The sequence below is a fragment of the Parambassis ranga genome, chromosome 6 (assembly GCF_900634625.1).
Source record: "Parambassis ranga chromosome 6, fParRan2.1, whole genome shotgun sequence".
Lineage (NCBI taxonomy): Eukaryota > Metazoa > Chordata > Actinopteri > Ambassidae > Parambassis > Parambassis ranga.
The window spans coordinates 7998274-8020113 of NC_041027.1; the positions used below are offsets into that span (position 1 = coordinate 7998274).

At 38.8% G+C, this 21840-nt stretch overlaps 1 protein-coding gene across 1 annotated transcript; it reads left to right on the forward strand.

The window, feature by feature from the left end:
- The first annotated feature begins 726 nt into the window (after positions 1–726).
- Positions 727–20916, forward strand: pdhx (pyruvate dehydrogenase complex component X). Its single transcript, XM_028408706.1, has 11 exons — positions 727–862; positions 2353–2436; positions 4386–4486; positions 8765–8973; positions 9505–9603; positions 13212–13377; positions 13606–13753; positions 15439–15497; positions 16611–16769; positions 19201–19265; positions 20050–20916. Exons 1-11 carry the CDS (start codon positions 727–729, stop codon positions 20303–20305), a joined length of 1482 nt encoding a protein of 493 aa, XP_028264507.1. The 3' UTR covers positions 20306–20916.
- Positions 20917–21840: the final 924 nt, after the last annotated feature.

The following is a 21840-nucleotide window of genomic DNA, read 5'->3' on the forward strand; positions in this document are numbered from 1 at the left end:
CTTTATTGTTCCATTGTTCTCAGGTGAAACCTTCCTCCATTTTTCCCTTTTGTAATCACAATGGAATTTCCCACAATCTTTAACTAAGATTGAACTCAATGGAAGTATTATTTCAGCATTTCTATTAATAACGACAAAGTAACTAAATAGAAGTATTTCATTATTACACTTGTTATTTAAACATTTTTCAACAATGGGATATTAAAAAAAACATATTTCAGTGGGTTTAACAGTCAGACTGTTGTATTTCATATTGATGATAGTTGAGATGGATTATGTTGTTTTCAGTTATGACAGCTGTTGTTTGTGGACTTTCTGACTTGCACCAACTCAAAATTCACTTAAAAGAATAAGTCCCAAAAGAATGTATGTATTTTAAAAGCAATACTATTATAGGCATTGCGAGCTTTGGATGTTCTGCCCAGCAGAGGGCGGTAGATCACTGAATTTGGGAGATTTCTACAGTTTACTTGCACCAAAGCAGCAGCGTAGGGCGAAAGTAGGTACTTCCTCCATGCCTGCTCGTTAATGTCTAAATAAATAAATACTGGAGTCTCTCTCTCAATAGAAATTTCCCATACGCCAGTGCATATGTTTCACTTTTTATGGAATTCAATTTCTCAACAAAATATATAGTTTACTCAGCAAATGATGCTCTCGTTCTTACTCCGCCGACTTATCGTCAGGCATTTATAAAGACACGTTTTACCGACGGAGGACGACAATATGGCGGCCTCCTTGCGTCTGGGTCGTCAGGGAATTTTGTTTGGCCTTCGGTTGTCTAATTTTAACAAATGTTTATGGGCAACACATCAATGGAAAGACAATGTCAGACACTTCTTTCAGTCACCGTGGACACTTGGTGAGTATTTAAGTTTTAACATTAGAATAGCTGTTGTCCTTTCTGTGCCGACACCCGCTAACATTAGCCACCGTCATTTTCCTTTACTGTACATAGTGTCCAGTTAGGTCACTTTGGTAGCGGTTTGATAATATAAGTAAATAATAAAGAATTACAGTGTTGTTGAACTGGAATGAATTGAAATGAAACACTGATAATGACAGTGCTGGTTACTTGCTCCCTAAACTAAAGCTGCCCTCTGATTTTCCTATGACATCTTATCTGCTGTTTATTCGTGCGTCCTCGCCCCTTTGGATGCCCAACACACATTTTTATCTCAGCTGTGTTGTCTCACATTTGTTGCCACATATGTTTTTTTCCCGGATCGAATACAATCGATTTTTAAAACGAAGGAAGGAAAAAGATCGGGTATCCAAAAGAGGGTGTTTATAATGTGTGTCATGAAGACATTAGTATATTATCTTATTAAATTATGCAAGGACTGGTGACTAGTGCACTTGGGGACAAAATGTAGCTCACACAAGCTTGTAAGCCAAATGCTACTTATCATTTGACTTCAGATTAAAAAAAAAAATCTTCTTCAAAGATTGATTTGATTAATGTTGATATTAATACGTTTATGAAAAAGTAAGGTACACCTTAAACCATCCTGTGTCTCTGATCATTTTTAGATTTTCTAATACTAAAGGAAAACAAGTTCATTGACATAAAATTGATCAATACACCTTTGTGACATTACCAAATATCCAGCAGAGGGCAGCACCATACAGTATGGCTCAAGACCTCAAGAGAATTTGGCTGCTGGCTGGACAAGACTGCATGTCAGGATTTTCTAATGATTCATTTAATGGCCTGGGTTAATAGAAAATTGAATTAAATTATGTAGATTCTTTCAAATTCCACTAAATTCTTTTTTTAATCATGTTTTTATTGTGATTATTAAGAAATAAATCTGTTTACAAGTAGCATTGCATGTCAAGTTTGCTTAGAGCTAACAAAATGCATAAAAGAGCTCAGATGTGGTTGTTGTCTGTTGCATGTCAGGCTAGTTGTAGTAATAGTTGTAGCAGTAAGCATGTACAGCTTCAATTGTGTGTTTTTCTTCTGGCAGCCTGAGCAGCCAGTGTCCAACACATAGCTGTGAGCCAGTTGAATCCTAACCTTCCCAGTGAATGTACAAGCTGTCGACAGTGTGGAGGACTTTGATAGTAGCTCAAAGGCCTGCAAGAGCATGAACGCCTCTGCAGCCCCTGGTGGATTGTCAGCTAGGATCACAGTTACAAAAGTGACCAGGCCTTTTTGCAACCAAAAGCTATCATTTCTGGGCTTGTATCTTGATTTATTTTGATATTCCCATAATCTAGTTGAACTGAAAAGACTTGGCTATAGGAAATTGTGAAATTGTAATGTTGCTTTTACTTTTAAAACTGATGACATTTGGCATTACTATAACCGCCACATAAGATTGTTATTCTCTTTCTGTACTCTAGGTGTCAGCCCACTCAAAGTGCAAATGCCAGCTCTCTCCCCCACCATGGAAGAGGGAAACATTGTCAAATGGCTGAAGAAGGAAGGTAAGGATGACATTAGACTTCTATTGACAGCTCTCATCAGACCTTTCTGTTATCCAAAGGGACAGGTGGCTCAGTTTACTTCTACATGGAATTCCCCCATCTGAGATTTACCATGGTAATATGAAGGCTTAGTAGTCCAGATGTTTGTAATTCCCAATGTAACAGGCTCTGCATCTGCACACATAATAACGAAAGCTCGGCATTTCCCTTTTCCAACAATGATAAACCAACAAGAGTACTAACCATTAACCTCATGTCAGCCCATTGCTTTGTAAGACAAAGGCCTGAGCAGTGAAGCACCTGAGGGCCTCTGGTGGCTAATTGGCTCAAGGATCACAGCAGTCACTGTTCATCACTGCTTAGCAACTCTGCTCAGCCAGCCACCTCAGCCACATTCTCATTTATCTGGAGGCAGCATGCTGAATTCTTATTGGCTGCTCGGCTGTGTTGCCATGTGCTTCTGTGACTTGGGGTGAAACATGTATATGTGTGTGTTAGTAAGAAAGAAGTGGAAGGAAAGAAACATCGTCAGTAATAGCAAAATCACACTTGAGTGTTTATTGCATTTGTACTATTAAATTAAAAATAGTTGATTTGTATGAAAGAATATTGTTTTGTGTGTTTTTTCTAGCGGAATAATAAACATTAAAGCAAAATCTAGATTTAGGGGACTCATTTGTAAAGTAATATATGTCACTACAGCCCAGTCCTGTTACTCTGTATAGACTATTTTGTGTTGTCCATTGTATTGGGATGTAGCAGAGGTGCAAAGGCCCGAGGTCGCCTGTTTAATCTTTAATATTGCACATCACGCCTAACCCTTGGGGTCATACGGTGTTAAAACCTCATACAAATCCAATCTTTACTTGCTCTCAGGGGCTTCCAACGTCAATACTCCCCTGCTCTTTCAACCTTCCCCCACCTATCCCTATCTACTCTTACCACTCACCCACTCATCTATTTCCTTTTTACTTTTAACAGAGCCTACAAACAAATTATGCATGTTAAATTCAGGTTTTAATTTGATGATTTATAATGAGCTTTTCCATTGTCTGGGTGCTGTCCTTGATTATCCTAATCTGCTATTGGTGATGCGGCCTTACTTTTTATGCTAAAAGCAATGTGACCATGTCAGATATGAATACCCTTTGACCCTTCCCTTATCTTATGTACCTTACCAGCTCTTTGCATCTTAACATGTGGATATATGTCATTAGGAGGAATCAGTCATGCCCGGTCTTGACTGTCTCCATGAGATTGATGGATTGTGCCTAAGGCCAAATATTAACAAAAACAACATAAACATTAAACTATTGATTTTTGATTAATTCGTCTTTTTCTGTAAAAAAAATAAAATAAAAATAATGAAGTGTGTCTCTGACACTTCCTTTTCTCTTTTTTTCTATTAGCTGATTTAAAAAAAATCTAGTGTATCTCCTCATCTGGAAGCCTAGTTTACTGGTTTCACTAACAATTTTAACTTTAAGTACATATACAAGCATGGATGTACTAACGTGTGGTTCTTCCTGCCATGCTTATTAAAGCTAATCAGATGATAATATATTCCAACCCTTTCATGAAGTGGACTGGTGGAAATCTAAGGATTCTAAGGATAGGCAAAGATCTCTCCTATCTGACACACTGTGTTTCTGTATGTATCATTCCCATAAAACATTGATTAGACTTTTTATTTGATATGTAGGCCTAACACCAATCAGATATATGTTCAGCCATTTTATCCTATCAGTGTACAAAGCCACAGTGAAAGAGCCATTTGAAATGCTGCTGATGAATATAATTTATGTTTTCCCAATTACAGCTAAAGTGAATCATTTACACTTTAACAAAGTTTAAAATGAGAATGAAATAAAAAATTGTCATAGGCCACAAAATACCAAGTAGATGTTTTTCATTTTGAAAGTTCTTAAATGTGTCTTTTTCTTGTACAGGTGAGGCAGTGGCAGCAGGCGATGCCCTATGTGAGATTGAGACAGACAAGGCTGTGGTTACCATGGAATCTAATGATGACGGTGTCTTGGCAAAGATATTGGTGAGTGAGCAAAAAAAAAAACTGAAGTGAATCATTTTGTAAATGGCATGCTTACTTGAGCCTTGAGGTTTTGTGAGAATTGGATAAACTAGATGGCTGAATGCATGTGTGCACATGTGTTTATGTTTATATTCACAGGTCCTATTAATTTTGAGTGTGTTTAAGGGCTCGTTTGTTATCAATCCTAATTGGCTACGCTTGTTAATTTTGCTTTCCCTGTACAGTGACAGCAACGCTTCGACTTGGTGTCCTCACTGACAAGTGCTGTTCTTTTCTTCTCTCTCCATCCCCCAGTGTGTTGTTTGTCGTTTGAATTTTTAATAGGCTGCCAAAGACTAGGCGATCAGTGGTCTTTCATCAGTTCTCAGAAAAAGGTGTTTTGCTTGTTGCCTCTGCCTATTCCCTTGTAATTTAAGCAAATTCACTTTTTCTATCTACACTGTTAAAAAATGAAAGATGATGGTGGGGTGCTTTTGCCTTTGTGCCTGTGCTGCACAAAAACCCACACACCACTGGTTAATGTCTCAAAGAGCACTTAATCTAATTATACAATGTGTTCAATACCTGTGAAATTTTGGACGTGCATATGTTGTAGTGATGCCTGAGTGGCACAGGCTTTAATTGGGCATTGTGTGTGTTTATGAGACATTAACAAATAATGAACACATAGTATACACCAGCAGATATACAGCACACCCAGATACATTTCAATTAGGAGTGCACTGTACACTCACTTGTCAACTATAGAGCATAGTATCTGTTTTTTTTCCATGGATTTCAGTTTACTTGCTTCCATTCTTTCACATTCCCTTACTCCATCCTTGTCTTAGTTACTGTGGGGATGAGGTAGTTTCCATAGCAACCAGCAAAGAATTGGGGGTAGGGGCTTTAGCTGGCAAAGAAAGATGGTCTGCATTAGATAAGCCCCCCAGCTCACTCTCTCATTCTGTCTGTGATACACAGTATGTGTATGGTTAATGGGGAAAAATGACACATATTGGGAGTATTTCACAGATTTATACATGACCTTACATGACATGGCAAATGTGGCATCTGGTTTTTTTGAATCAGGGTATGTTAGTTAGCGTGGTAATTGTGGTTTTTCAATCACCCAGAAGGTTTCTAATTTATAAGCAACCATAATTAGTTTGCCTGTAGGCCAAATGCCTGGCCAGGCTGCAGTACGTTCCACAAGAGTTATGGGGGTCATGTACTTGTGTGGCCCTTTACCAATTTCCAAGCATGGCTCTTGGGGATAAGAGAACAGGGATTCTGTTCATGTTGTAAAATAGAGGTTGGGTGTAGGAGCACTAGCACCATGAACACAGATTACTACATCTCATCATACTCTTGCTGCATTGCTTTATCGTGACCCAAGGACTTTAATCTGAAAATCTGCTTGAGGTACTATCAATCATAGATGTCATATGCAGATACATTGTTCCTCAGATATATGTAAATGAAGAACACTGAGTAGACACAGATTGATAGGTATTAAGTGGGAGTTCAGAGAATCAGTGGATTATTTGATGATTGAGATGTTAAATTGCAGAAAAAATAAATAGAGATATATAGACTGAAAAACAGATGTGATACATACTGCTCTGCTAACCTGTCACCCCTCCTCTTTTCATCTGGACAGCAAGCCTTCCACTGGGTCAATTTAAACACCAAAACACCAGGTCTGTGTCCTATGAATCAATTGTTAGTATAAATCACTTTCTAACCTGGCAGACCTCTTTGGTCAGATTGCTCGTACCTCTTGTCTGCCTCAGACTCACAAACTTAATATAATTTAATGTATCCAGTGGGCTGTTGACAAAAAGCTTTAGTGCATTAGTTTAGATTCCACATTTTATGATTTGTATTGCATCCAGTCTTTAGAGAAACCAATGGAAAACACAAGAAAAACACATTTCAACATTAACATCAAATTTAAATTCAATGATCATAGTTTTACAAAGGTACATCATTGCCAGCTGCAGCATTTATAGCTGAAATATGTCAAGGCTAAGCTTACTGTAACTGAGCTGATGAGACTATCAGGGAGTTTGTAGTAGCTGTATTAAAAACCAGTACAGTAATCAGTAGGTTAAACCTCATAAGTGGTCAGGTCTGACTTTGTAATATATTAGCCTTGCTGATGGCTCTAGATTGGTCTCTTAAGAGCAACAACCGATATGGTTGTGAGAATATTGTGCAATTGAAAAAGGAAAATATAAAATCAGATTAGATAGAGGTGTGTGTTTTAGTGTTACGCCATTCTCATTGTGATTACACAAGTTTTTTTTTTTTTTAACTTCATGTGGTGTACCAAGTCCAGACATTAGTGCATAAAGGCTGCAAATATTAAATGTTTCTTCTCATTTGCTATGCCAACAGTGGAGTTTGTAGTGCTATTTGCTTTTCTCATTGGTATAAGTGAAACCAGCTTTGACTATAGTAGACATGAGTCCATTTACACTTCCTTTAAAGTCTCTCTGTATTCCATAGCCATTTGATGGCAGTGTTGAGCCCCATACTGCTGCAATGCACTAACCAACTGTTTATGCATCTACCCAGCATGCATGCTGTGCACTGTGCATGTCATTTTACTGTGAGAAATCCCACAAATATTGTGGCAGTGTTCTGTATGTGTGACTACCAAACCACTCTTGATCCTTCTCTTGTAGTATAAAATTGATGAATGTTATGAAGGTATATATTTTTATTTAGAACAACCTTTTGTGAGAAAAGCATTTACTTATTTCTAATATTGCACTGAGCATTTGTAACTGTTAAGCTGATTGTTTACTGTGGCTTAGAAATAACATCATTTGCTATACATGAATCATATCTGGCCACTTACTGTAATGTTAGTACAGGTGTAATATATTCTTCACTTATTATCTGTGGCGGTTGGCCCTGCGAGTTTGGACAAGACTTGTACGGAGGATTGACACAGATTTACTGTCTAATGTAAAAATCCCCATGGAAGCCAAGTAAAGTTATTGTTGTCTGTTATATATTTTTGATAATTACCACATGTGCAGTAGAAAGGAAATATGATCAGAATCAGAATTTCTTTAAATCCTGCCTTGTGTACTTGATCCTTGAGGAATTGAAGGGAGGCATCTCATTCCAAATGTACAAAACTGTAGATTTACCTGAGAAGCCCTAATGATCACCCTCATCGTTCACTTCCCATTATCACAGAGAGGTCCTGTAGAGACACAGAGTCCATCTGTGTTATTAACTCATCCTCTGAGGGGAAAAATTAACAGGTAAAAGAAGCTTAAAAAGAGACCAGTTGATTTTATTGGTCAAATAATAAGGTTTAATCATTCTCTATCAATCATCAAATACGTATGCGTAAGACTAGTGTTGCTGTGCATATTGCAACTTCAAGCTTTGTGCCTTCATGTGTAAATGCATGTGCTACACTGGTCCTTCAGAAGTGTGTCAGTGGTAGTAGTGGCAGTAGCTGCCTAGTAGCTAAACCTGCAAATTAATTTGCAGGCTAATGTTTGTGTTTATTTCTATAACCTTGCTGCCAGACTGTTAGGTCCACACTAAAGTAGGGCAGAATGAGCGTGAGAGCTCTTTTTAGTGAGCACAGGTGTTCATATACTCTGCTGTTCTTTCCAGGTTGGTGAATATAATCATTGAAGTGCTGCTTTTGACATTGCAAACCTACTGTAGTGAGGGGGTTGGGCATGGTGATTATGTTCATAATAGCTCCTTTAAAGTTCATTTAACATTTTAAGTTTGTTTTTTTTGTACTTTTAGCCAGCTGTTTTGGAATTTAGTTTATTTTTTCACAAAGCTCAGTGATAGTGCTGGATAGCAACAGTACCACCAGCTGCTTCCCCCTCATTATGTAATGCTGAACATTTAACAGGCAGCTCGCCGAGGGGATGTATTTGGAGAATGATGAAGTGTTACGCCTGGCCTTTCATTTAGACTGATCAATATGTGTGCAACAACACCTTGGACAGCTTGGGGAGAGTAGCGAAATAGTGAATCAATGGTTGACAGCCTTAGATACCATAACAACCCATCTAGTCCTCAATGAGAACCTGTTCCATGATCAGGTTTTTAGCAGTCTGACCCCAGGTTAACTAATTAAAGTCACAATCACTGTACCTTCATTTGTTTTTCTATCCTTTGCTTCAAATTCATACAGCAGGAGTCCTTAACATTTGCTCTGGCCATTTCCTTTGCAATTATGAAGAGATTGAACCAATTTGGTAACATTCCCTCTTCACCTTATAAGTTCCTCTCTCACCCACTTTACAGATGGAGGAGGGCAGTCGCAACATTCGCCTTGGCACTCTCATTGCCCTGATGGTTGAGGAAGGGCAGGACTGGAAGCAGGTTGAAATCCCCGCTCCAGATGCTGCCCCTCCACCTGCAGCTCCACCTGCCACACAAGCAGCTGCTGCCTCAGTTGTGGCCCCTGCTCCTCCCCCCTCAGCTCTTCCTCCAAAACCATCCACATCAGGACCGTAAGTGTTGCTTTTGTTTGTTTTTTTTTTTGTTATTCGTATGGTAGCCCAAACATATGTAGTGACAGGTGACAAAACTAGGTAGATAAGTAAAGATTAAGAAGACAGATTATCTTCTTCTTCAGTAAGCAGTGTTGATGATTTCAGGTTTTGCTGAACAAGCTGATCTTTTCATGGTCCTGTTTTAAAATGTGCAAGATGCTATTGTTTACAAAGTAAATACTCTTGTGGAAAGCTAGGAGGTACTACCTGCAGACAGGGCTTAGTTGTTATGCAAAAACTTTTACGTTGAGCCCGTCCACATATTTAAATTTGCGCTTATGCAATATCAGCCTGATAGGGGTGAACGTTCAAAGGTGGATGTGTTGTGTAGAAAGCATTATTATTAGGGGGTAGTTAAAGAATGTACTTTAAGGCAGTCAACCCCTTTTCTAAACAACCGTCCTTTTATTAATATGTTTATATGTACATTTAGTTTTTTGTTTTTAGAGCAACTATAAAACTGATCCACGCTCCGTCTTTCTCATCAAGGTTACGTCTGAGCCCAGCAGCAAGACACATTCTGGACACCCATGGTATAGACCCAAAATTGGCCACTCCCACTGGACCAAGAGGACTTATCACTAAAGAGTGAGTGGTTGATAGAAGTAACCTTAAGACACAAGGTGTATCCTGTAAGCACATAGGATAAAGAACCTGCCTTCTTTCATGGTAAACATCAACATTTTGATCAAAAATAACAGCATAAAGCAAATAATAAATAACCTAACATCCACATGAATTAAACTAGTAGTACTTTGTGAACAAAATGAAACATTTAAAAAGGTCCTTTTTATCTTGATCAGCTATGCAATTTAGGTTATCGGATCAAGATAAAGAAATGAGTTCCTTTTTTTTATTTGCTAACACTGTTGATGTTTAGTGTAATCTGGTGTGTCAGCAGAAAGTCCTTGTTTAGTATAGTGAGGGCCCACCATTAACCTACAGCTTCTCTGAGGTAAGGTGAATTCAGTCAGAGGAAAGCAGGGCATAGCCACACTGTAGGCAGTATGAACATATGGAAACGATGAGGTAAGTGAATAAGAGTGACTGAAAGGTGTGAGGATTTCACATGCATTAATCCATTCACGTTTTAGAAACTTTGAACATACACAGCTCTAATGGTCACCTGCTGTCAGTGGGGACCTGACTGACTCCTCGTTACCCACCTAATGCCCTGCTGGGGATTTTATTATGAAACCTCTGTCACCATAGCAACCCAGTCTATAGGACCCTTTTGGTGACCATAGAAACTCAGACCATGTGCTTTCCTGGTGTGTGGCTGTGTGTTTGTCTGTATTAAAAATATATATAAGGATTTTTGTTAAACAATCGCAGTAAGATATAACCATTGTCAGGAATTCAGCAAAGCATCTCCCCTTGCCTTGGATTGCAACAGGGTCTTAGAAATACGATGCTGCCAGCAGACGGTGTTTAAAAAGGAGTTTTATATTTTCTGTGCATTGAGGGTTCAGCTGTAATTATTTCTCTTTGTCCTTAAAGTGTGTTGTGGGCATTGTAGTTGTCGGCACAATTTCTATGTTTTGAAGTTGGTTAGCCTAATTAGTAAAACCGTTTTAATTACAGTACATCCCCATGATTTGCCTGTGCTGCTCAGGCACTAGACATTTTAATGAATGGCTTGCAATTCACTTACTAACACAAAATGTAGCTAGTAAACACCAAAATAAATGTGTACCGAAGCACTGCAGACCACGCTATCAATGTACATACCAAATGATTTTTGTAAGAAGGGTATAATACCAAAATACTATATACTATTTATACGCATACCGTAGTCATTACTTAATCAGATAAATAAGGCTTTTTTATGATTTAGCCTTTTCTCTTTCGGGTATTTAAACAGAATGGGTACCCTGAGTATGAATGTAAGACGCCTCTATTCTTGTCAGAAACCAAATCTCCTTGTAAGAATATTTTCACACAGACTTAGCTCCTTCAAGAGAGGGCATAACAGACCCAACTTCTCTTTCTTTGTCCTTTGGCACATCAGATAAGCCTGAAACCTGGGAACGGGAACCCTCCCATTCCACCCCCTAAGGCCCCTCTATATTAGGCATGAATAACAGAGGTCACGCAACCCAGGGATGAGATCATTGCATGTTATATAATCAAGAGAAGCATTTCACACAAGGTACACAGAAATCTGTTACCTCTACATTTCTCCCCTTATCTTTCATATTGGGGGAAAAAAAGATTTATATGGTAATTAGGCTCAGCCAACATAAACAAGCTATGCTTTATGTGTTGTCATGTCTGTAGGCTGAGAGTTCCTAAAGAAAGAAGGAAGGAGAAACACTATTATTTATGTAAAGTAAAATTATTATGAATTAAAAAGCGCCTATGTTACTACAGCATTTTATTTTTTTTTGTGTAAAGTCGCAGAAGGGGTTAAATGCCAATGTGGGGTTGGTCTAGCAGTTACTTTTTTTTAATGACATGACTGACCTTGACCAACATAGGCACGTTTGTTCACTAGCCTGTGCATCTGAGCAGTTCTTTTACATAAACTATACTTACTTACTATGAACTTAATAACCCTATTAAAACTCAGTGTCATATTATAATTCCTAAATTAAAAGTTCTTTATATTGCCCCATACCCTATTTCACATTTTTTTATTTCTTCACTACACTATCTCATCTTAGCCCATACTAGGTGACAGTAGAAGACAAAATATTCATGGCTGTCCATGCACAGTTGTTTCTGTGTGTGTGTGCGAGTGCTGCCTTGGATCCTTTTTAATATTCTAGTCACTCTCCTGTTGTCTTTCAGAAGCTTCTTTGCCTTGGCGTGCAGCAGAGGTGTACAGAGGCAGTGAGCAAACCACGTGCCAGCCAGCCACACAAAAAGTATCTGTGGTGTCATTATCATATGGTCCCTGTCCATGTTGCCAATTTATGAATATTCCTAATACTTAGTGGAGGTGGAACTGGTGGAAGTCAATCAGTAGACTCTCAGTGCGGTCAGGTCAGCTGGAGGGATTTCCAAGTTGCTTCATTCACTCAACAAATACTCCTATCAGCCAGTGAAAGGAGGGAGCTAGTGTGCTTGAAGAAGAAAAAAAGCAGCTCATGAGGCGACAAGGAGAGCATAGCTGTGGAGTCCAGGCTGTTCCTGGCTGTGTGGTAAGGTCAGAGGCAGCTGGTGCAGACAAAAACCTGGATGCATGGGGCTAGTTGGTCTCCAGCGCACTGAACTGAAAAAAGAGAGCTTCAAAAAAGTCTACCTGATACCCACCCCTCCCAGCTCATATTGCTGCTAAGACCAAGGGTAATGGTTGAAAAAATCCAGGGAAGATTACTTGGTAAACCAACATACCTGCCTGTACTGCTCTCTGCCTGTTGGTACTCACTATGATAATCTGCAAAAAATCATGTTACATTTTTAAATCCTTCTTCAAACAATGGTTTTAAAGTAAAACGTCTTCTATGAAGTCAAACAAGCTGTATTAATTACTTTGAATCTAACATTTTACAAGACTGCAAGTACATATGATTCTCATGATTTGCAGATTACCGAAAGTTACCTTTATACAAGCCTTACAAAAACAGAACCAGATTAAACTAGTGCTACCTATAAACCAGGTGGGAGCATATGAGCAAATAATGCATTATTCTGCTCATTAGTTTTATGAGAACATAGTTTCAATTTTAATTATTTATGTTTTTACAATAAAGTGACAAAACTTTTAATGCAATGATGTTTTATTAATGGTGAAAATTATGCAGACATAATTTATAGAAATGAAGAAAGACATGATTAAAAAGAAAATCTTTTCAGAGACATGAAGCAGCATAATTCACCTGTTTAATGGGCTGGGACTGGCAATCGACCAGAGTGCATGTGTAGTTTAACAATGAATGAACAATGAACCAAAATTAAATGACCCAATCACATCGTTGCCTTCTTTCTTTCATCCTCTCTGTCCTGTCTACCTCTTCTTCTCTTCCTTTACCCAGCTTACTGTTTTTCCTTGCCACTGTCTGCTTGCTCTGGGGTTAGGCTTTGGGTTTCTGTAAAGCACTTAGAGACAATTTTGATTATAAAAGGTGCTATATAAATTCAATGTTGTGGAAGAGACTAGAAAACATTTGTTATAAATTTTATTTTATACAAATGATGTAACTTGTTAAATAACATTTCTCTTAATTACATGGTTTGTTTTTATTTAACAGAGATGCACTAAATCTCTTGAAGACATCTCCTGTCCCCAAAGCCATGCCAGCCACGGTTGCCTCCGCTGCTCCAAGTCCTGTCACCACCCCGGCAGCTACACCTCCACCTCCAGGCAGCAGACCTAACATACCTCCTCTCTCTGTGCCAGGGAAACCAGGAGCACCTGTAAGCACTCTCACAGGCACTTACTCACACAGTTTCTAGAGAGGTGTTATGTGTACTAAATACACTACCAAGCCACCAACCATTCAACCTTTCCCTTTCAAATAACAGTCTCAAAAGGACTGATGAAATGTTACTGTATTTTTACTGTAATTGACATCTTTATGCAATCATGGTAATATCATGGTAATATCATGGTAATATTTTACTTCTCTCCCCCGGTTTCTTTAGGGAACTTTCACAGAGATACCAGCCTCAAACGTCCGCCGTGTCATCGCTCAAAGACTAACTCAGTCAAAGACCACCATCCCCCATGCATATGCCTCCATTGACTGTGACATGGCTGCTGTCATGCAGCTCCGTAAAGATCTGGCCAAAGGTAAAAAAAAAAAAAAAAAACACAGCACTTCAAAGTATGTGTATGCATTTGCACATTTCTTAACATGCACATGTTAACATCCTGTCCTTCAGTGAATCTCTGATAGTAAGAATCAGAAGGCAATTTTTCCATGAAGATAAGCATTTCAAGGTTTTCACATGACTCCTCATTCATGCATTCAGAGAACCTGAGGAACATTTCCACCGCCAAGGTAGTCACGTTCCCCTAGTTCCACTCAAAACACATTTCCATCCCAGGGAGATAGTGCCCCTCTGAAAAAATGGTTGTTTATATACAGCAAACGGTTTAGATTTTTTAAATGTTTACATCTTCTTTCATCAAGTGATATCAGAGCCCAGTACTCAACATCATTAACAACTAACAGTTGAGAAAAAGGAGAAGTGAGGCAAGTTCCCCATTTCTCCTGGAGTCAGATCAACATGTGCGACACCTCAAGAAGGTCAAATGTGCAGAAGGGAATCTTTGAAATGTCTTTATCGAACTTTAGACCACGTGGTTGATCATATCTTCATCAGACACCATCAATTAGTCAACTTTCTGAATGAAAATTACCTGAATGACTGAGAATCTTTATCAACATATTGACAAACAAGTAGTGACAGTATTTGTTAGAAAAGGAGGCTGTTTTCACCGATCACTTGTGCTAACAAGAACATGGAGTTCTGTACCTGAGTAATTATATCTGCCTGGTATTTCCATTCATACAGTGTTAAAATAGGTACAGTGTAAATGCTGTGAGCTTTTATAGCAGTTAGAGTTTCAGTAGTACGTAGAATATTAGCAGAATGAGCAGTTTCTTCCTCTTTTTGCTTCATAGATTTACAGGCCTTCCCTAACAAACGGATATTGAGCAAAACACAGCTTCTTGAGCCACAGACATCAGGCTATATGTGTTTAGTAAAGGGTTTTCACTCAACCATAGAAAAGGATTTGTGTGTGTGTGTTACAACTGACAATTTTCTGCGGTTTGCCATATTCAGTCAATGGCTGCATTCCTAAATCGTGGCATGTGCTTACTTAAAGTCGTTTTATGTTGATGTAGCAAGAGTGCTTTGTCATTTTCCCATTTTTAAATGGGATTACCTTAACAAATTATCACATTACTGACATTTCTTTTTACTTAATGTGGCCTCGATGTCAAACAAACAGTAAATCTCTCCGGGTCCAGTCTCTGATGGAGAAAACGGGATGGCCATTCCAGACCTATTAGCGAGGTTGTGTGTGTACTGAGGGATTCTCTCGCCGGTTGTTTTTGTGGACTTCCTTTGTTCAGGAGCAGTGCGATTTCACGGTTAGCTCATTAATCATCCCGCTCACAGCATTCATAACTGTCTGGTACTGCCCTATTGGACACTGGTAAAAGTTGGCAGGGATGCCAGTCCAAGCATCCAAGGAAAGGGAGTGAAGCAAATGCTAGCAAATGAGTACAACAGAGGCTGATTCTGGTCAGCTTGGTTGCACGACCACAATATTTGGCCATTGTTTCGCTGATGGAGTGTGTGGTATCATTCATTTTTCAAAGATTTGAAATTTGAGGGCACCGTTGGGCCACTGCTGTTCTAAAAAGCCATCTCCCTGCCTTAATCATGGTAACCAGGAATTACAGATGTTCAATACTACAGTCTGTACCCAACTCACAGACCATTCCTTCTTTGTCTTTTCAGAACAGGTCAAAGTGTCCGTTAATGATTTCATTATCAAGGCAGCTGCTGTTACACTTAAAGTAAGTATTGTCAAGATTCCTAATTCTTCTTCTTGAATCTCTGTGTTTTTAAGCTAGGCCTCTGAATCTCCTAACCCTCCTTTTTTTATTATTGACTGTACAGGTGTCAGTGCTTAACGAAGCCTGTGGACACTGACACTTTATGGTTTTAATGATTGGCAAATTGAAGTCGGTCAATAAAAGGAGTAATAACCTCACAAACAAACATTTCTAACAGAGTTACACAGTGCCATTTTTAAACATAAGGAGTTGGCTTATGAATGTGTGGGTTTAGAGGATAGAAATAGAAGCTGTAATTTATTTATTCCGATCAGGAATGTCATGGTAGCATCCATAAAAACACACTTTCTTATCAGTTATCATAAAATGTTGCGTCAGCCTCAGTGGACGCGTTGTCAAAACTTGAGTGTTTGCATTTTCCAACTTTAAAAGAGCGCACCAAACAGACAGCAGGAAGTTATGCCTCAAACATTGATCTATGAAGATCAAACAGACCAGCTGAGAAACGTGACTATTTCATCCATGTGTTATAGTAAATGTGAGGAATGTGGAACATACATGTACATTTCTCACTTAATGTGATAAGCCTTTCTCATAGTCCAAACACTATGTTTTACTGTTAGTGCAACATCCCACATGACCAAAATACCTCCTGTGCCAGACTGAGATGTGTAATTCACTTGTGTAACACTGTAACATCAGAAGATCAACAGAGGTACTGCCCCAAGCTGACCTCAGTACTTGTAGAATTATTTACATAATCAGGTAAAGGTTACCTTAAAAAAGGTAAAACTGTACCATATGTGATTTTTTTTTCTTTTCCAGAAAATAAAAATATTTTACTGACAAAAAATACAATAGAATAGAAAATAGAATTTTGGTTTACTACAGGTCTATAGTCATCGAAGCCTTAATGATTCATCAAATCTGTATTATGAGGATGAGAATTGATTAATACTGACTTTAATTTGATGCTCCACACCCCCATGTAACCAAGTCAGAGAGACTTTCCATTTTTCATGCTTCTCAGTTTATCTCTTCTCTTTGTCTTGTTATTTGTCCCTGATTATATCAGACAGGACCTGGGCTGACCTCTTGATGTGTTTGTCCTAGGAAATGCCAGAAGTGAATGTGACCTGGTCTGGCGATGGACCCTGTGCGCTGGATTCAATCCATATCTCCATTGCTGTGGCAACTGACAAAGGCCTCATTACGCCTATTATCAAAGACGCTGCAAACAAAGGAGTCCAAGAGATCTCAGCTAATGCTAAGGTAAAGATCACAGGGATAATGGGAATTAGAAACAGGAAAACATTATGAACCATGATGTGATTATCTGATATAAATGAACCCCTTTGCTGAAAAGCTTCTCTTCGTTTTTTTGCAATGACATTTACCTTGAATGTCTCGCTGGTAGATTACATAACTTCATGCAAGGGGTGAGTTTATCACTTTAGGTGAATTATTTAGTTGATTTGTTACAGAACAGATATGGGAGTTGTTGAGAAATAGCATTTTCGTCAACCTTGGAGATGGGTGCATTTTGCCTTCTACAGCTAGGGTCGATCATTTATTTACAAATGCACAAAATCAGTTTATTGCACGTTTCCGTGAAGACGTGTCACTGGTTGTCAGACGATGTTTTGCTTCAATGGAAAACTCATAGCTTTTAATCCACCATTAATGATGTCACATTTCAATGGTAGAAATGACTGTAGTTGTAGTTGTAACTGTGTACAGTTTGAACCTGGCAGAACTATATGTGGTTGTTTTTAGAGAAAAACATCCAGTATGTCTTTGAGTGTCTGTAAGGGTTGTTGATGGTTGAGTCGAGCGAGTGAGGGTGTGTAATTAGGTTTTAGACATGCTATTTCTCAGATTCCAGCATTTATGACAGTGCTGTGGCTTAAATGGCTTAAATGGCTTAAATTTATGCAGTCAGCTCCTGCAGCAGATGTGATCACTTCATCCAAAGTTTTGTCTGTTTTTCTTGACGTTTTTACAGCAATATTGCTGTATTTTAAGCTGTAAGTATTTTTAATGTACTGCACCACACCTTTCTAAATGTACCACATCACAAATTCCTAAAGTGGAGTACGATTTTTTTTTTCTTTTTTCTTTTTGTTCAATTCTCAAAGTAGTTGGAAAGATCTATATCACATCAAATCATATATATATACTTTCAACACAAGTCTTCCACCCGTAGACATCAGCAGATGCCTTGTGTCTTCCCTGGTGAAACTTTCAGTCTGCCTAGGGTCTTTTTGAGTTCAGTTTTGCCCTCACCAACTGGAATGCAGCTCGACTGGGTTGAGATCAGCTGACTGATCTCACCACCTCTTCACCTTGAAAATCTATTTGGCTTTGGCTGGAGAGTTTTAGGGCTGTTAAAAATGCTCTTCCATTAGATTTTGTTGCAGTCAGAATTCTCTGATAAATCTGTGTTCATCAGCAGTGAAGTCATTATTAAATGCCATTGAGCCAGTTTCAGTGACAGCTTCTCACACCACCTTGTTTCCAGGAGAGGTTTTACATTTACTCATTTTACGTATCAATTTATTAAACTACTTTGATTACATGTAGTCAAAAAAAGGATCACAAAACCTTATATAAATGTTGCTTACTGTACACTTGATGCTGCTGCACATTTAGTCCTCTTAAGCCTTCAGGATGTTCTTTGCCACCCACTGCTCTTCAGTTTTGTTATGCTGCTGCCTTGAGTTAAATCTACATTTGCCGGTCCTTATTGCTCTGAAATTAAAATCAACATGTGGGATGACTGAAACACAGAGAGCTTTCTGCAGGCTACTGATGTGGTGGAGAGGAACATGTCTATTTTTGTGCTCAAAAAAAAAAACTGTTATCTTAAATGTGCCCACCACATACAACTGTGTCTGATCCTGCGAGTCATTAGACTAGACTGTCTGTGTTGGATTTGTGCATTAAGCACACTTCCCTTATAATGAAGGTGACCTTGTATAAAGACAGCGTGGTCATGGATCAGTTTCAACCCTACTGAGAGCTTAGCTGAAAGATACATTTTTAAAAAGAGCCTCTTCTTTATATCATTAGAATCTGTAGTGTAATGGAGATCGTATATTTTCAGAAAGTAAAAAGTTAACACTTGATCTTTTTGTGCTGATTTGATTTACTTTAATTACCTCCATGCTTCCTATATGACACTGTTTTTACTTGAGGCTGGTCACTCTCATTGATGCTGATAGGAGAAATATTCACAGAACCTGCTAGCTACTGTTAGCTTTTTTTCTCATCTTCCCTTTTGGGTGTTGCCAATTCCCTTTCTTCATCTTAACAATGCACCGCCTGATAGTTTCCATTAATATCACTGCTTGCAATTGGGCATGTAATCATTTTCTTGAACATAGCTGAAAATTGATCCATGTAGCCTTTCATCAAAAGGTCTAAGTGGTATAAAATTGATTAAAATGTTTTTCACTTTTGGTTTCTTCTCATTAAAAAGATTAAAAAGTTTATGTGAAATATTGCAGTATTATGTTTCTGGTTGGTAATAAGCTTCATAGTATGGAACAAAACAGCAGATAACAATTCTTTGTATGTGTTTTCTTTCCTAACATTGGCAAACCAGAGACTCTTGTGTATATGACAGTTATTGAAAGTTATTCATCGATATGTCATTTAATGACTGCATCTGTTATCTCCTCTTGTACAATTCTTTACATAGGCTTTGGCACAGAAGGCTCGAGATGGGAAACTGCTACCTGAGGAGTACCAGGGAGGCTCATTCAGGTAAAACTCATCATTTCAGCATTCAGTCATATATTCCAGTCATCCATTTTTATTTTTATTTCTTCAGTACACTGTTATTTTTTGTGTGGGAAGACTGGCCCTTTCACCCCTATTTCTAATTTGGTCTCATAATTTAATTTGCGACTCAGTAATAAGACAGCCATCATAAATTTCCACTATTATGACTTAAATCTGGTTCCACTGATAGTCAATATATTATGCATACTCTTTATTTCATGTGAGCCTGAACTGAATGTGGTCTTGGGCGACAAGGACCATCAGTAATTGTGCCATCAATTGCAGAAAAGTGGAAGGGAGGCTTTTTTAACTCATTAGAATTAATGGTGTCATTTAGGCATAAATGGGGTTTCTGTGTCAGGCAGGAGCGATGAATTCCTATTGAGATGCAGCCGTCTTTGTCCTCCTGAGGATATATGTGTACATTCTTCCTCTGTTCATTTTTTTTCATCCCCCTGAGCTCAAACTCTCATTAAGGCAAACGGCAAACTGCCTCCAGGTCAGCCTTATTCACCATACCCAGGATTTAAGGGCAGTTTTGGAGGCTGGTGCTGCTGTATTAATCTTTACTGTGTGATATTTTATTCAATAAGTACTTAATTTACTCTTTTTGTTCATTCACTCCAACTGTTAACCTTTTTTCATTGAATTTGTTAGAGCCAGCAATGTCTGCTTAGTTCATTTTTATGCATGTTCATCTCTGCTGAGCTAGCTAATGATGCAATATGTGTACTGTGTCTTCTTTCTCCTTTCTTCTGGTGGACAGTATATCTAACCTAGGGATGTTTGGAATCAGTGGCTTCAGTGCTGTGATCAACCCTCCTCAGTCATGCATCCTTGCCATTGGGACCTCCAGGGCAGAGCTGAGGCTGCACGTGGAAGACCAAACTCTACGCACTCAGCAGCTGATGACAGTTACATTGTCCAGTGATGGACGGTTAGTGGACGATGAATTAGCCTCGCGGTTCCTTGACAAATTCCGTGCCAACCTAGAACAACCGCAGCGCATGGCCCTAGCCTGAAGAGCAATAATGTTATAGCTTTATAAAAATGATTGGAACGATTAAGCATAAAATGCCTACATGACAAAGCCTGGCTTAAGCCTAAACAAACAGAGAGCTCCTCTTTAGCTGAATAAATGTGTAGAGTGAGGCTTACCAAGTGTTGTTGTACATAGTGTAAAGTTCAGTTTGTGGCCTCCTTCGGGCAGATAATCACCAGGCTTTGTGATGGAGTTAACACTGACGTTGCATCACAATGTTTGTCCCATATATTGGTGGTTGGTTCCACGCTAGTGTGTATATATAAAGTTCTTATTCTGGTTTAACTTCTATTTTCCAGCCTCAGCTCTGTGTCACAATTGGTACATGTGCAAATGGTGCCCGGATGTACATATGATACATATTTATTACTGAACGTCAGAAGCTTTTCATTTTCCATCAAGGTTAAACCCACATGAACCACATCCTGTTGTTTCAAAACTCAAATATCCTCCAAATTCCATAATCATAAATTATTCATGTTAATATGTTTTAACTCATTTTAGACATGGCTAAAAAACAATCCCTCAAGTCTGTGTGTAGATGAACATTTGGTGTCTTTACATGCCAATAAAACACACTGTTCAGCCTGATCTTTGTGCCTCGTTAACGCAAACCTACAATGATGCATGAAACAGCCCAGCAACCAGGAAACACAAGCTGTGTGTGTGTGTGTGTATCTGTGTATCTGTTTAATTAGAATCTAAAGAGATTACACAATAATTATTTCATTGAAGCCAATTAGGATAATTTGCTGGGCTGAGTATACAGGTCAGACTTGGCTGGCAGATGTTTATCTTTGCTGTAAGCAGGAACAGAACAGCTGTTTACACATGTACCAGCACTGGTTGGACAGAGCTTATTTTAGATATGCAGCCTGATATTGTCTGTTTCAGCAGTTACAGAAGATGCCACAGGAGTGGGAAAGGCTGTGATTTCAGGCTTTCATTTGTCTCCAGCTTACATTTCCATTTTACACAGTTCTACCAGTGTACCCTCAAAAATGAAAGCATGGGAGCAGTTGACTGTGAAGGCATTTGAGACGCTGCCCTTACTTACTTCATCTCTGAACATGTGGCTCTTCTTCTGTGTGCTCCATTCATTCTAATGCCCATCACCCATTTTATGGGATGTGGGCTCTCTGCTTTTAAATTCATAATATAAATTACCTGAGGTGAGTTGTGGTAGGTAGCATTGGAACAGAGGTATTAATTTTTAATGTGATCATGGCCAGGACTGTAGAGGAAAATACTGCCTAATACTCCAATATCTGCTTTTTACTGCAACTCTTCACACACACTTTTAACAACCACTTTCCAGTGACTGGACCGGGGCCATTTTGTTCTATGGTTGCTGTGGTATCAGTTTGAGATTCAGCACTGAGGAGGGAGACATGGACACAGGCAAGGGTACATGGGGACAAGGGAGGGAGGGAGGTGGTTGTGGTGGGCTTGAACAGTCAATTGGCAAAGCCCAGCTGTTTTCCACAGTATGCCCACTGTTCTGCTGGTCATTTG